Source organism: Aureobasidium namibiae, assembly GCF_000721765.1.
Source record: "Aureobasidium namibiae CBS 147.97 unplaced genomic scaffold scaffold_41, whole genome shotgun sequence".
Classification (NCBI taxonomy): domain Eukaryota; kingdom Fungi; phylum Ascomycota; class Dothideomycetes; order Dothideales; family Saccotheciaceae; genus Aureobasidium; species Aureobasidium namibiae.
The window spans coordinates 1-14,619 of NW_013581168.1; the positions used below are offsets into that span (position 1 = coordinate 1).

General features: G+C 52.5%; 7 protein-coding genes across 7 annotated transcripts; 2 read left to right on the top strand and 5 right to left on the bottom strand.

The window, feature by feature from the left end:
- Positions 1–839: 839 nt before the first annotated feature.
- M436DRAFT_59256 (uncharacterized protein) lies at positions 840–1,196 on the bottom strand (the record flags this gene model as incomplete). The annotated part of the gene is made up of 1 exon (XM_013566783.1): positions 840–1,196. A coding segment is annotated over one exon (357 nt), but the record flags the coding sequence as incomplete, so codon positions are not given.
- A 731-nt stretch (positions 1,197–1,927) lies between these two features.
- On the bottom strand, positions 1,928–2,495 carry M436DRAFT_77161 (uncharacterized protein; the record flags this gene model as incomplete). Its single annotated transcript, XM_013566784.1, has 2 exons — positions 1,928–1,969; positions 2,010–2,495. 2 exons carry the CDS (start codon positions 2,493–2,495, stop codon positions 1,928–1,930), a joined length of 528 nt encoding a protein of 175 aa, XP_013422238.1.
- Positions 2,496–4,305: 1,810 nt separating this feature from the next.
- M436DRAFT_86706 (FAD/NAD(P)-binding domain-containing protein) lies at positions 4,306–5,565 on the bottom strand (the record flags this gene model as incomplete). The annotated part of the gene is made up of 1 exon (XM_013566785.1): positions 4,306–5,565. The coding sequence occupies one exon, from the start codon at positions 5,563–5,565 to the stop codon at positions 4,306–4,308; it is 1,260 nt and encodes a 419-aa protein (XP_013422239.1).
- Positions 5,566–6,633: 1,068 nt separating this feature from the next.
- On the bottom strand, positions 6,634–7,635 carry M436DRAFT_77163 (PQ loop repeat protein; the record flags this gene model as incomplete). Its single annotated transcript, XM_013566786.1, has 3 exons — positions 6,634–7,389; positions 7,513–7,530; positions 7,591–7,635. 3 exons carry the CDS (start codon positions 7,633–7,635, stop codon positions 6,634–6,636), a joined length of 819 nt encoding a protein of 272 aa, XP_013422240.1.
- A 277-nt stretch (positions 7,636–7,912) lies between these two features.
- M436DRAFT_59255 (uncharacterized protein) lies at positions 7,913–9,486 on the top strand (the record flags this gene model as incomplete). Its single annotated transcript, XM_013566787.1, has 3 exons — positions 7,913–8,080; positions 8,131–9,288; positions 9,340–9,486. 3 exons carry the CDS (start codon positions 7,913–7,915, stop codon positions 9,484–9,486), a joined length of 1,473 nt encoding a protein of 490 aa, XP_013422241.1.
- An 810-nt stretch (positions 9,487–10,296) lies between these two features.
- On the top strand, positions 10,297–12,050 carry M436DRAFT_77165 (acetyl-CoA synthetase-like protein; the record flags this gene model as incomplete). The annotated part of the gene is made up of 4 exons (XM_013566788.1): positions 10,297–10,352; positions 10,387–10,924; positions 10,983–11,777; positions 11,862–12,050. The coding sequence occupies 4 exons, from the start codon at positions 10,297–10,299 to the stop codon at positions 12,048–12,050; spliced, it is 1,578 nt and encodes a 525-aa protein (XP_013422242.1).
- Positions 12,051–12,778: 728 nt separating this feature from the next.
- Positions 12,779–14,338, bottom strand: M436DRAFT_59258 (Myb, DNA-binding protein; the record flags this gene model as incomplete). Its single annotated transcript, XM_013566789.1, has 1 exon — positions 12,779–14,338. The coding sequence occupies one exon, from the start codon at positions 14,336–14,338 to the stop codon at positions 12,779–12,781; it is 1,560 nt and encodes a 519-aa protein (XP_013422243.1).
- Between the last annotated feature and the right edge of the window lie 281 nt (positions 14,339–14,619).

Genomic DNA, 14,619 nt, shown 5'->3' on the forward strand with positions numbered 1-14,619 from the left:
TCACCACCGATGCCTGCAGCACCGGTTCCTTGGGCACCGAGAGCGCCTGTGCCAGTTGCTCCGGCGTTTAGGCCACCATTGAGGCCGCCGTTAAGTCCAGCTGAGCCACCGATACCACCCTCACCGCCAACTCCTGCGCCGGCTGAGCCAGTCAAGTCGGGAGAAGAAGCAGAGTTCGTGGGTGTACCAGGAGCGGCATCAGCGATCGAGTCACTAGGGCTGGACGAGGGAGCAGAGTCGGAAGGAGATGCGTTGGCTGAGTCCGAGCCGTAGGTAGGAATGCTTGAGGGAGAGGCAGAGTCGGAAGGCGAGCTAGAGTCAGATCCCGATGGGACAGGGGTAGCCTGAGCAGCATCGGTGAGATTGTCGCTGAGAGATGCGGGAGCGGACTCGGCAGGGGACGAGGGAGACGAGCCCGAGGGAGACGATCCAGAAGGAGACGAGGCGTCAGAGCCTGAGTTTGAGCCGTAAGACCCGGCGCCGTAAGTTGGGGCGTCAGTTCCAGTGGGAGAAGCAGCTGAATCAGTGGCTACGGGAACATCACTTCCGGCAGGCGAACCAGCAGATTCGTTAGGAACAGGAGTGGCCTGAGCAGCGTCGGTCAAGTTGTCACTGAGGACAGCGCTCGAGGCAGCGGGAGTGGATTCAGCAGGAGCAGATTCAACGGGAGCAGACTCGACAGGAGCAGGGGCAGAGGGAGACGAGCCCTCGTTGGATCCTGAGCCGTAAGAGCCAGCACCGTAAACAGGGGTATCAGTTCCAGATGGCGAGGCAGCGGAATCAGTGGCGACTGGAATGTCAGTTCCGGCAGGCGAACCAGCAGATCCGCTAGGAACAGGAGTGGCCTGAGCAGCATCGGTCAGGTTGTCGCTAGGAACAGCGCTCGAGGCTTCGGGAGCAAGAGATGAAACACCGGCAGAGTAAGCGCTGCTCCAGGTGAGACCAGCGCCGGTGGGCTGGGCGACGCCTGAAGGCACATTGGTGACGGTAACAGCAGTGGGGATCAGAGTGGTCGAAAGAGAAGATGCAGGGCAGTTTGTCACGTCCGCAGCACACGAGGTAACGGTACCGACGTGAGTGCTGTAGAGAGTGATGGTGATGGGGCCAACAGAGGTAGGGACCGGAGTATCGGGACTGGCATCAGACGAAACTGGGACAGCGGTCTGCCAGTTGCTGGGGTACCAGACTGAGGGCATCTGGCCAGAAGGAGCAGCAGCGCCGGCGGGCATAGTCGAAGAAGCGCCACCAGTAGCAGTGCCCCAGTACTGACCGAACGAGGGCATGTTGTTGGGTGTTTCATCTGTGTTCGGGGGAGGAGAAGGCATGGGCACGACAGTCGAAGTCTGGGGAACAACGACAGTGCTACCGTAGGCGGGGACACCCTCAGAGGCAGCTGGGACACCTTCCGAAGAAGGAGGAGATCCAGAATCGCCGTTGCTAGGCACGCCTTGAGAAGCAGCAGGAACGCCCTCAGAGGCAGCAGGAGTGGTCTCGGGAGTACCGTTACCGTTGGCAGGGACGCCCTCAGTTGCGGCAGGAGTGGCAGCGGGAGAAGAAGGCATGGCGGCATCGACATCTGAGGTAGATTGAGCGGCGGGAGTAGAAGCACCGTAGGCGGGAATACCCTGGGAAGCAGCAGGAACGCCCTCAGAGCCAGCAGGGACACCTTGAGAGGCGGCGGGGATACCCTGAGAAGCAGCAGGGACACCCTCCGAAGAAGGAGGAGATCCAGAGTTGCCATTAGCAGGGACACCTTGAGAGGCAGCGGGTACACCCTGGGAAGCGACAGGGACGCCCTGCGAAGCAGCAGGAACACCCTCCGTGGCAGCGGGAGACGAGGGCATTGCGGCATCGACACTGGTGCTTGAAGCGGGGGCAGTGACAGTAGCTTTGTTGGTGATAGTCGAAGTAATGACGCTAGGAGCAGTCAAAACAGTGGTAGAACCACCCTGACTAATTGTGTGGCCAACTGGGCACGTGGTGACGGTCTCGGAGACAATGTCAGTCACGTAGACGACCTCGGGACCAGAAGCACCCATGGTGGTGGTACCAGTGACGGCAGGGACGTTGGCAGACGAAGCGGGAGTGGAGGGGCTGTAGTTGCCCTCGCCGAACGAACCAGTAGGCAGGCTGGTGATGGCACCAGAGCTACCAGGGGCGGCATTTGTGGGAATACCAGTGGCGTCGACATCCGAAACGGACGAAGGCGAAGCACCACCGTAGTTGCCACCAATAGGAGCGGACGAGGCAGCGGCGTCAGTCTGTACCGATGGGACTGCTGTACCAGCAGCAGTCGTAGTCATGTAGTGAGTGACGTGCTCCGTAATGGTGTGGGTGCGGGTCTGAGTAGACCACTGGGTGATGGTCGAGGTCGAAGTCGAGGGCTTGCCATCAGGAGCACAAGGGCAAGTGTTGGTATCACGCTTGTTGTTCCAGGGAGCGGCAGTGGTCAGACCGAAATAGGCCGCCAGATACACATAAGTGCTGGGCTTCATCTTGGATGAAAAGCGAAGCAGTCACTTGTATCGGTTTGCTGTCGATTAGATATGAACGAAGGACTGAAACGATCGGTGGGCGAACAAAAACAGAAACGAGGGATTGCTTCAGAGCACAGCTCTTGATTGGCAAAGGAAAGAAAGACGAAAGACGAAAGACAAAACTGAACTGATCCAAAGAGTACTGAGAGCAGGCAGGACGGCATGCTTTATACAGAGGGTGGACAGCAGGTTGAATGCATCGCCACGCAAATAGTGGGTTGAGCTGCTACAGGATTAGCAGCAGAGCACCGATCATACCAGTCTTTGATGATATTAAGGATTTTGACAGGTCTGCGACGACTGTGCTGACATGCCAGTCCGGATGAGGATGAAGTGTGAGGCGAGACATTGCAGACGACTCATGGAGTAGTCGAGGTGGGGTGATGCTCGACGATGCAAGAGGTAAGAAGTCTCGTAATGGTTAGACGGGAAGGGGCTTGGTTAGCAAATTAGCCTGTCTCAAAGCAGAACCTCACAGCAGTTGTGACGAAAAGAGGGATAGCGATCGACAGTCTCGAGTCCGCTCTGGCCTTGTGGATATGAAACTGGCCTAAGTACTCCACAAACCCCAGTTCGCGGAAGACGGTGGTGCTTCTTCAGTAGTATGTTGGGAAGCTCGGCCAGGTTCATGCTCGGCCGTTGATCGTACAACGAAATTGCGTTCGTGGACAGACACAGTGCCTGTCTTCAACAGCCAGGCGTGAAAGGTGCAACAATGTAAACTTCGGCGTACGAGGCTTCGGTGAACGAGGCTTCAGCGAACGACAACTACCTGCAGGCTTCACCAGCTTCAGAGAGCCATGACAGCTCGAGGATTCAGGCCACCACGGAAGGCACGGGAGTGCAGGAAGGATGGCACGGATAATTGATGAAGTGTCTGGAGTCTGTGCGTGAGGCGGTGTTGAAACTTGTGCCTATTTCTGGCTAGATCAAGTGCTGGCAGATATTTGCCAATACAATAAGAGCGAGATTACATGATTGAAAACTGCGTGGCCATGCACATTGCCCATTACTGTAAGATGAGTCGCGCGTCGCGATAGCAAGCGAGATGGACAGCACGTAAAGGTGTTTAGAAGTCAGAATAAAGTGCTGATGTTGTGACACGCATCGAGGAAGGAACGACGTGTGATCGCCGGTGCAGGCGTCGGAGGGCGTCGGGCCGGGGCCATATTGCAAGCCGACTGGCCGAGGAGATTGGCCAAGAATCCGGCTCAAACTGCCTCGTACCTGCATCAGGACGATTTCTGAAACACCTCCTCCCAAGAGGCCTTCGTTTCAGCTTTTGAGCACTACTGGCGTCTGAAGCACCAGCTCAAACCCTTCTTTCTGCTGCGATGTGCTTTTTTCGCCATCGACCCGACGCCATATTGTAGGAAGGGCGCTGTTCCCGCCGACCGAGATTTCAATAAACTTGCGATGTACGATCACACACCCGAGAGTGCCTATTTCCCGGTTATGGAATAGGAGACTTCATCTCGAATATTCGACCTTGCCATGACTCTGTGCATAGAAACAGCCAGTGTCTTCCTCGAGCCAGACTCATGGATCAGGTGGATCGGCTTTTCGTTGCTGCACCTCTCGCACTTCGACTGTTTCTCCATCGTGGCAGTTCTGTTAACTTGCTCATTCGGAGTTCGTCATGGCCGCAGATCTTGTCACAGGTTTGCTCCGGAATTTGGTTGACCACCAAGGGCGGCTCGACTTTTGTCATCACCAACACTGAGGGTGCTCCAGATGGCATGCATTATATTGTATCATCGCCGAGAGATCACCTCCTAGCGATGTCCCGTCCACCCCACCATACGAATATCCAGCTGATTGAGATCATGATCTTCCTCCTCCAACTCCTTGTCCACGACAGATTACCCGATCGCCATGCCAGCCATGCACCTTCTCCTGTCCAGTCCTGTTTTCCACCGATCACGCCGTCATGCTTGCCCAGGTAGGCCGTTGTTGCCTTCTGCTTGTACTCAAACACCTTTGCTGCAGCGCCTCTAGCCTCGTTGTTGAGTTCACGTGTGAGGTACTCGCCTTTCTGCAGGGCCGCCTCAGCCAGAGTTGGAAGACTGTAACCTTCGATATCTGCCGCGTCACCCAAAGCGTAGGTTCCCTCGATCGGAGTGCCATCAGGTCGCAAAACACGCAAATGTTTGTCCGTCAAGATACGAGGCATGCCCTTCTCGGTCTTTTTGACATCCAGATTATCGAGTAGAGAGTTCGCTTTGTTACCAGTGGCCCAGACGAGCATCCCATACGATAATCTGCCGTCTTCCTTGGTGTATATGGCGTCCTGCTCTACTTTCTCGATGTGAGAGCTGGTTTTGAGCTCGACCTTCTTCTTTTTCAGGGACTTGGTTGCGTAATCTCCAAGCTTGTCGTCGAATGTTGACAAAATCGTAGGCGCGACATCGTGAATGACTATTGACAGCTTGCCGTCCAAGTGAGGATTGAGAAACCTCATTTCCTGATCCCAGAGGTCGTATAATTCTGCTGTAGCCTCGATGCCGATCGCTCCTCCACCGACCACTCGGATGGTGAGAATATCCCGTTGTTGCTGCTCAGTAACGCCAGGTAAGGAAGCTGCATCCAGAATCTCGAGCATTCTCTGCTGAATAAGACGAGCATCATTTGTCGTCTTCAAGAACAAGGCGTGCTCCAGGGCGCCAGGTGTGCCAAAGGTCTGAATATCACAACCAGGCGCAATCACGATCTTGTCATACGAGACATCGTATTCTTCGTTTTTGAGTTCCGACACTGATGGTTTACACTTGATGATGCGCTTCTCCAGATCGATGCTCTGCGCGACTGCTTTGTGGTATTGAACACTCGGCCTGCTACGTCGGCGGACAGGCTCCTCAGCCAGTCGGAAGTCGAAAAGGCCACAAGCTGCACTCGCAAGCAGTGGTGTGTATTGGATTGTTCGAATAGGCGAGATGATGATGACGTCGTACTCTTCAACGTTCAATTCTTGCGATAGGACAAAGCCGGCCCAGCCACTTCCGATGACAGCCACGGTAGGTTTCGACATGATTTTGTGATTAGTGAAGATATAGTATCGTTTCGAGCCAGGGAAATCGGGTCTTATATCTGATCGTGTCTATCGAATGTCGACTGATGTCATTGCTATTTCGGTCGTTTACCTTGTATTGGTCATTGATATCCTTGTTCTTTGCCGAGATACGTCAGATCTAGCGCCAACGAGGTTCATACTCCTTTGATGTGCCGCGCTGTCTACTGACGAAGCAGTCTGCCTTTTGAGAGGCGTGCATATTGTACAGCAAGTATGTCAGTCAGATGACCTACTCGAGCACTGTCAAGGAACCTGGAATAAATTCTTCCGCAACAGCGCGACATCGCCTACTCCTCAGATAAGGGGTGGTCTAGCGCTTGTTGCTCGATATTCGTGCCTTTGCCCTTATATGAAACTAAATGGTTCATGGAATATCGGCCTATCAGGACTTTTGGTTCGATGCAAAAACAGAATCAAAAACAGTTGCGATCGAAACAGAAGATGGCAGCTTCGACGCGGTAGAATTGCCCGAGTGTTGACGTCATTTAAGCTTATGAAAAGATTGCGATCTTGTCTGTGGTGTTCAAAATCTGGTGAACGCGAAGGAGAGGACTGCATTAGAGTGTAGGATCGTGTGAATGGTATTAGTGGTATTCTGTTGAATCTTTGCCAGTCGCAATCGTTTCTAATGCATAGCTAAAATCTGATCATTTCAAGTCTTTAGGACTCCAATTCGGTGGATTCTATTCTCGTCTCTCAGAATTGGCTGGCTCTAAAGGACATTTTCGTAGTTTGACAGCGCCACAAGCATAAATTCAAATCTTTACGTTGTGTGTTGTTGAGTCCATATGCAAGGTGTATACTAATGCTGTAAAGAGTTCATATAATCGTCTGTTGCGACTGTTATCGATAAAATCAGAATTTTGATTGTTGCTACATGTCCAACCCTGACCACAGCCAAGATCTGCAAACTCGATGTCTCTTATCGATTAGATGCTCGAGGTCAGCCAAGTCATGCGCATAAAGTTATGAAGTCAACCAAGCCTCTATTTATGCTTATTCGGTCTACATCTGATCTAATCCTCTTTATGCTTGCGATGTTAAAGCTGTGTGTCTATCACGCAACCCAACCGCATCAACACTAGCAGAAGAAGTGCTGAATGCCGAAGTCGAGGAAGGCATATCATGCACTGCAACATCGTTCTCACCTCCGTTCCCCGAATTGCATCGCGTCCTCACCGACATCTTCTCCAGCAACCAAGGTCGCAGATTGTAGTACCCACCACAAGCAAAAATACCCAGCCAAAGCGTCAACTCAACGCCATAAATAACAATTCCCAAAACATCAAGATGAGGCTGAAAGAAGACTGAAATCAACGAGGTCAGGTCTCCCAACGCATCGAGAAAGCAAAAGGTAAACGAAATACCCCTCACCGTCCTATGCGTATAGATATCCCAATAATGCGCCAAAACACCACAAGCAAGGAACAGCGCCGCCAACACGGTCATGAGAGTCTTTGGCCATTCAACGCCCTTAGTCGCACCCTCTCTCAATGCGAAAATCAAACCTATCTCTATACCAGCCATGCAGCACGCGATAGGTACAACAACGCCCAAACTGCGAACCACTGACCACTTTTTCTCGTAGTAGTAGACTTGGATCCAGGTGAGTAGGGACAGGAAAGAAAGGATTTGAGGTTGGATTTGGAGGGCGAGGTTGAAGGAGGAGGTGATGTTGTAGATGCCGAGGGGGACGCCTGCCCAGGCCCAGAACATCATCATGGAGGGCTGGAGGCCGGTTGCATTGTGGCGGCGGTAGTTGATGATGATTTGGGGTATTAGCTTTGAGTGAAGTCAGTCATTGTCTCGTCTGATCTTCATGAGAGTTGAGCAAATGAAGATAGAACAAGCTGTGATCAGGGCATATTCTGCTTGGATGATGGAAGTCGGAGAGAATTTGCATGCCTGGATAGACCAACATAGCTATAGACAACGAGGGTCAGAATACTTGTAGTGAGTTAATTTGGGTGGAGCAGGACATACAGCTCCGATAGTGCCGAGCACGTTAGCCGCGACAGGGACATCCATTGACCAAGTACAGTCACTGTCTGGAATAGTTCTACTATGATCTAAGAGAGCATTACTTGAAAGTGAATGCAAATGACTCTTGGAGCGATATAGAAAGGCGCGGAAGTGCTTGTAGGAGTGCGGGTGATGTGATTGGCCGAGACGGCAGCTTCTCCGCAAAAGCGAGATGAGTCTAAAATTCACCCGTCGTCGAGACTCGAGCACGGGTGTTTTGGTAACGCTGGCTTCTTTCTCCCCTTCCCCCTTCCAGCAGTCGCAACCTCTGTACAAGCACAAAATGGCCGATCTCGCAACACCGTCAGCCGCCACCATGAGCACCATTGATGCCGGTGCCACGAAGCCTGCCTTCACCAAGCCTGAGAGACCCGACCAGGCCGACTACGACAAGACCCTCGCCGAGGCACAAAAGGCCCTCGATGCTGCTGTCGAGAGACAGGCAAGTCTAGTCTTGAACATCAAGACTTGCCGATGAGAACTAACAGATCCCCACAGAAGTCGATCAAGGCCAAGCTCGACTCGCGCCCCAACAACAAGGAGTCCCCCGAGGCCAAGAGACAGCAGGAGCTGCGCGCACGACTGAACGAGATCCGCGAGGCACAAAAGTCGGGCAAGTCGAGTCGCGCCCAGCAAATCGGTCAGATCCAGCGTCTTGATGAGCAGCTCAAGTCGCGCATCAACGAGCAAAAGACTGCCCGCAGCCGTGTCGCTTTCCGCTCCGTCGATGACATCCAGAACGAGATCAACCGTCTCCAGGCCCAGGTCGAGACCGGCACCATGAAGATTGTTGACGAGAAGAAGAACCTCGCTGAAATCACCGCCCTGAACAAGCAGAAGAAGGGTTTCGCCGGCTTCGAGCAGGCCCAGAAGCAGATCGACGACCTCAAGGCCCAGATCGCCGAGATCAAGAAGTCCATGGACGACCCGGCAAGCAAGGCTCTCTCCGACGAGTACACCAAGATTACCACCGAGCTTGACGAGATCAAGGGCAAGCAGGACGAGGTCTTCAAGAACTTGAACCAGCTCCGTGACGAGCGCACCCGCGCCAACGAGGCCCAACAGGTCGCATACACCAACCTCAAGGACATCAAGGACAAGTACTGGCAGGCCAAGCGCGCCTTCGCCGAGTACGAGAAGGAGGCATACCGTGTGCGCAGAGAGCGCCAAAAGGCCGAGCGTGATGCTTACGAGGCCGGCAAGCGCAAGCAGGTCGCCGAGGCCAAGCTCGAGGAGGCCAGCGCCCCTGCCTACGGTGACGAGATCCAGACCGCCCAATCCCTCATCCGCTACTTCGATCCTTCATCGCAAGAGGCCAAGGCTGCTGCCGGTCCTGGCAAGTTTGCTGCTCAGGCCAGCCGTACCGTCGAGGCCACTGGCTTCAAGGGCACCGCTCTTCCCCGCAAGGGTGAGGCTGACGAGGATTACATGACCGGCAACGGTGGCAAGAAGGGCAAGAAGAACCGCAAGAACCAGAACGCCTCTCCCGCTCCTGAAGCGCCCGCCGGAAAGTTCAACCTGTCCTTCGGTGTCATTGAGCAACTCGCCAAGATTGACGTCCAGCCCCCATCATCGCAAGCCGGTGTCGCCAGTGTCGTTGAGCAGATCAAGTCCAAGCTCGAGAGCTGGCAAAAGGACCAGGACCGCAAGACCCAGGAGGTGAGTAGTTCATTCCATCGATAATCTGTGCAACGCTAATATTTCTCTCAGAACGTCGACAAGGCCAAGAAGGAGATCGAGCGTCTCGAGGCCGAGACCGAGAACTCCACCGAGGGTGTCGCAAAGACCAACGGCAACTCCGCCGACAACATGGCCGCCGACCTCGAGAAGACCAAGCTTGACGAGACCTCCTCGTAGAACAGTGTTGTCCATCTAACTTGCATCTCTCTAACCAGTGGTTCCAAAAGTTGTGCTTTCGAAAGAGGATATGATTTGAAAAAAGATTGCAGAGGAGAGAGATAGTGAAAGAGAAGAACAGAAAGGTGATTTTTGGAGAGAGACGAGGATCCTCAAATCTTTTTGAAAGCGGCGGGTCACAAAAATGTGTTTTTTCTTACACGCCTTCTTTATTACATTTACATCCCGTTGAGCGTTCAGGGATTTTTGTTGTCATTTTCCACTCTCTGTCGTTTCACCAAAGTTGTGTCATGTTGTGTTACAGACGAAGAGCTGATCGTGAGCAGGGATCCCGACTCGCTGATTCTAGTCGCGTGTCACACCTTGTTTGCTGCTAGCCGCATTCTCGCCTAGGCATCTCTCTCCGTGACACCAAGCGTTATTCAACACTTGCGACAAGGCAGCAGAGTCTTGATCATTCCGACTCTACTCAGAAGCTTGGCAGTTCACCTCATGAACCCAAGAGCCTCGGTATACTCATGAAGTCATGCAGGTACCACGACGTCGTATCAATACCCCGCATCCCCATCGACCATCCTTCTCCGCACTTTAAAACAACGACCTTTCGCCAACCATCCGAGGATAGACGATAGCTTCACCTACCAAAACCTCGATCTAGAGCCCTGCTCTCACCTTTCCAAGATCTTTGAAAAAGTTACTCAAACACACCGGAAAGACGACTGGAAAAGCCAGTGATCCCTACCAATTCCAATCCCAGTATCGACCAAAAAGACTAGAAACAAATATATATATATACAACCCAAAACGACAATGCCTTTCGAATCACCCCACTCGCCAATATCTCTACCACCCAACGAATCAATCTGGTCCTTCTTCTTCACCTCCCCCCACAGCCCACAGCCCACTATCCACAACCTCTGCTTGCACCCCTCCATCAGGCTACCTCGACGCCAGCACCGGCGCCTCCCTCTCCTACTCAGCCGTAAAGCAAAAAGCCACCGCCCTCTCCACAGCTCTGATACGCAATCATGGTTTCAAAGCCAACGACACCGTCATCTTGTTTTCCCAAAACTCGATTTGGTATCCGGTAGCCATGTTTGCGGTGCTCAGGGCTGGAGGTGTGGTTAGCGGCGCCAGCCCTGCTTATAATGCTGAAGAGATGGGGTATGCATTGAGGACTTCTGGGGCGAGGTTTGTGATGACGCATCCTGAGAGGTTGGGTGTGGCTGTTGAGGCTTGTGAGGCTGTGGGCTTGGGTAAGGAGAATATTTTTATGTTGGAGGGAGGGCAAGAGGGTTTCGCAGGTGTGCAGGAATTGATTAAAGAGGGCGAGAAAGGTAAAGAGGTGGATGAGTGGATGGGAGCAAAAGAAAAGGGGAATAAGAACGTATGTGCTTTTTTGAGCTTTAGTTCTGGCACCACTGGAATGCCCAAGGCTGTGAGTTTGTCTTTCTTTACACTACTCCGAGAGAATCGATCCTAACGAGACGCAACAGGTCATGATATCCTACCAAAACCTCATTGCACAATGCCTCCAAATGCTGACCATAACACCAAAACTCGAACGCGTGCTCGCCGTCCTCCCTCTCTTCCACATAACCGGCTTAGTCCACATCTTTCACCTCCCCATCCTCTTCAACGCCCAAGTCATCATGCTACCTTCCTTTTCAATGCCAACAATGCTTTCCGCAGTAATGCACTACAAGATCAAAGAACTACTCTTGGTACCTCCTTTACTGATCCGTCTGGTTCGCGATCCAATTGTGGACGAATACGATTTATCTCACGTCACGAGGTTTTCATCCGGTGCTGCTCCACTCAGTCAGGAGATTTTGGAGTTGTTGCAGAGGAGGTTTCCGAATACGGGGTTTAAGCAGGGGTATGGGATGACGGAGAGTTGTTCGTGTATTCAAGGGCATCCACCCGAGTATTATGATTACAGGTACGCTCACGCTGTTGGTCAAATCGTGCCTTCGACGTCTGTAAAGATAATCAAGGAGGATGGGGAGGAAGCTGGTGTTGGCGAGCGTGGAGAGGTGCTGGCAAAGGGTCCTCAAATCACCATGGGATACCTGAACAACGAAGCAGCGACACGAGATACGTTTGATGCCGACGGATACCTGCATACCGGCGATCAAGGCTTCATCGACGCAAAAGGGCTTCTCACAATCACAGACCGCATCAAGGAGATGATAAAAGTGAATGGTCACGCTATCGCCCCCGCAGAACTCGAAGACCTGCTACTCGGCCATACAGCCATTGAAGACGTTGCTGTGCTCGGCATTACAGATGTTTAGTCAGGCGAGGCTCCAAAGGCTTTTGTGGTGCTCAAACCTGCTTCTTCTACCAACGCAAACACGAAAGAGATACAAAAGATAGGGAAAGAATTGTTGACGTACATCAAGGAAAGAAAGATCCGATACAAATGGTTAGCGGAGATTGAGTTCGTGGAGCAGATCCCCAAATCTCCTTCTGGCAAGATATTGAGAAGAGTGCTCAAAGACAGGGTCAAGGAAGCTAAAGTTGGATTTGTGGTCAAGGAGGCTGCAAAGGCAAAGTTGTAGGAGACAGAGGGCGTTCCAGGGGATCCTGACACGAACAGGGAAAACCACCTGGGGCCATTCGCATCTCGAACACAATACCGTTCTTGCAAGGCTGGACAAGGTCGACATCGAGGAGTCGTGACCAAGTCATCACACAAGCAATCAGCGGATAGCCGCTCCCTACGCCCGGACTTCCAGCGGAGACCTAGAAGGGCAAAGATATGATGCAAAGACTACGATCCAGTAGACTATGCGATCAAAGGAGGTCAATTCTGTTCTCTTGCGTATGGATGTTTTCTCAAGTGGACTGTTCTCTCTTCCATGCTCGAAGCAGGAAGGGAACACGGCATGGAGATTGAAAAGGACTAGATTGCATCAGGCGCCCGGGTTGTGCTGCTACATGTATGCTTTCTCCAGCCATGGGTTTCTCGACATTTCCTAGCGTGTAGCGACGCGGGACATGACAATGCGGTTCACGTGCGACTTTACAAGAGTTTATAAAGTCGTGTCGAATGAGTGGTCGCTGCATAGACATATCATTGCATCCCTTAGGAGGTTATTCGCACATTTGAGGGCAAACAGATGGAAACAAGGCGGTGACGATGGAGGTTGCAAGAGCTGGTAGAACTTGTTGCTCACGTTGATCTGCGTTATGTCTCATGTACATATATTCTGAACATTTGGTTTTGTTTGTTCTCGTTCGTTCCTCAAGTTCGATAAATGCAAGAAAGAAACAGGCTGTGGCCGGTTTATAGCACGGCAGCCTCGGCGCTCTGTGTTTTCCCGCTCTCTCGAGTCAAGCCTAATAATTTGCCAGCAACAGGGAACCACTCATCTTCCCATCTCCTGTCACACTCTTCCAAAGCACCCCTTCTGATGGCCAAAAGCGTCTTCGCACCTCTGCTTCCCAGCAATTCTTCGAGGAGGTTTTCCAAGCCATCGGCAGAGGAAAAGCCAAAGCCGTTCTTCCCTTCCACGACCAGCTCTTTCCAAGCTTCGAAGCGTGACCAGCCGACTACGGGAAGACCAGTGCCAAACATATCCACCACTTTCATGGGGAGGTCTACGCCTGACGATGACGTATGCAGAGAGACACCCAAGTCTGCAGAAGCAAGCAAAGAAGCATAATCTTCATTGCTCAGCCAAGCAGTTGCGATTTTGACGTATTGCAATTTCTTTTCCTCTTGCAGTTTTGCGATTTTGGAAAGGTAATATTCTTTCAGCGGTCCCTTGCCTGTGATGATGGCGAGAATTTTCGGGTAAGAGTGGTGGGTGGCCATGGACACGGTTGCGGAGTAAGCGACCAGTGCATCCAGGAGGATAGAAAAGTCTTCATCTGCAGTCCAGGAAGTAGAGCTGACAAGGAGTTTGTAGCTGCCGTGACCAAGGTGTTTGGCATAGTGTGCTGTCTCCGGGCATCTGTGCAGGAATTCGGAACGTTGGGTTTGAGTCAAGGGTTGGAATTGAGCGGCTGGTCTGTCGTGGAGGGGAGTGGCTTCCACGCCGAATCGCTGCTTGAGTACCCTTGCCATGGCGTTGGTAACGCTGAAGTGAGCATCTGCTGCGCGTGCGACATAGCGCTCGTACATTTCCGAGATCTGGACCAAGGGGTGCTTGTTTCCGAGCTTGAGTGCTAGAATGGTGTATCCAAAGTTGTGCCAGTCGATGATCAGACGCGTGTGGCGGATGAAACACATAGCCTGTGCGATTGCCAGAGTAGGAATTGACGGTGGGTTCTGGACGAGCATCCATTTTGTGGCTTTGGTGCGGTAGCCGCATGCATGCCAGACAGTTCCGATTTGCCAGAGGACCTTCAAGGGAGCGATGATGGGGAAAAGCATTTTATTGGCATTGCGAAGAGCCTCTGGCGGAGGTGCCAGAGGGATGACGGTGACATAGCGATTGTTTCTGATTTCGGGCAGAAGTTCAGATTCGAGATAGCCGATTAGACTAACGCGACCGCCGTGAGCAGCTATGCTAGCGACATGGTATTGCATGCGAGGACTTCTTCCAATATCACCAAGAACCAGAACAGTGACTGAAGCATCATTCTTGGCTCCAGGATTCTTGGCGTAGTAAGCATATCCAGAATCCTTGTTCTTCTTGTCGTCTTCAGAAAAAGAAGAGTCATTTACGGTGTCCTGGTTTTCAGGATCGTAAGGAGATGGCAGAGTAAGGATGAAGGCAGTGACCAGAGTCGACAAGGTGACAGCGATAGGCAAAAAGACGTTCCAGAACAGCGTCGACAGCCATGAGCGAGTGTGATAAGCCGCTTGTCCTCCAGCTTCGATCAGGGGAAAGTCCTCCATGTTGGCCGAGCTTTCTTTCCTTGGGTGAGTTGAAACGAAGGAAGCGAAATCACGACTCGAGACCAAAGCAGGAGCGACCAGCCTGGAATCAAGGCAAGAGCGAGCAGAATGTCGACGTCACTTTGTCGATATAAGCGGGAAGTGGGAAAAGGTGGCTGTGTTGCGCGTGGACCTTGCGCCAAGAATAGCGGACGGCGGACTATACACCAGCGGGGCGGAGAGCGGTGAGCCGCGGACGGACTCTTGGTTGATCTGGAGGCGGGACGGGATGATGGTGATGG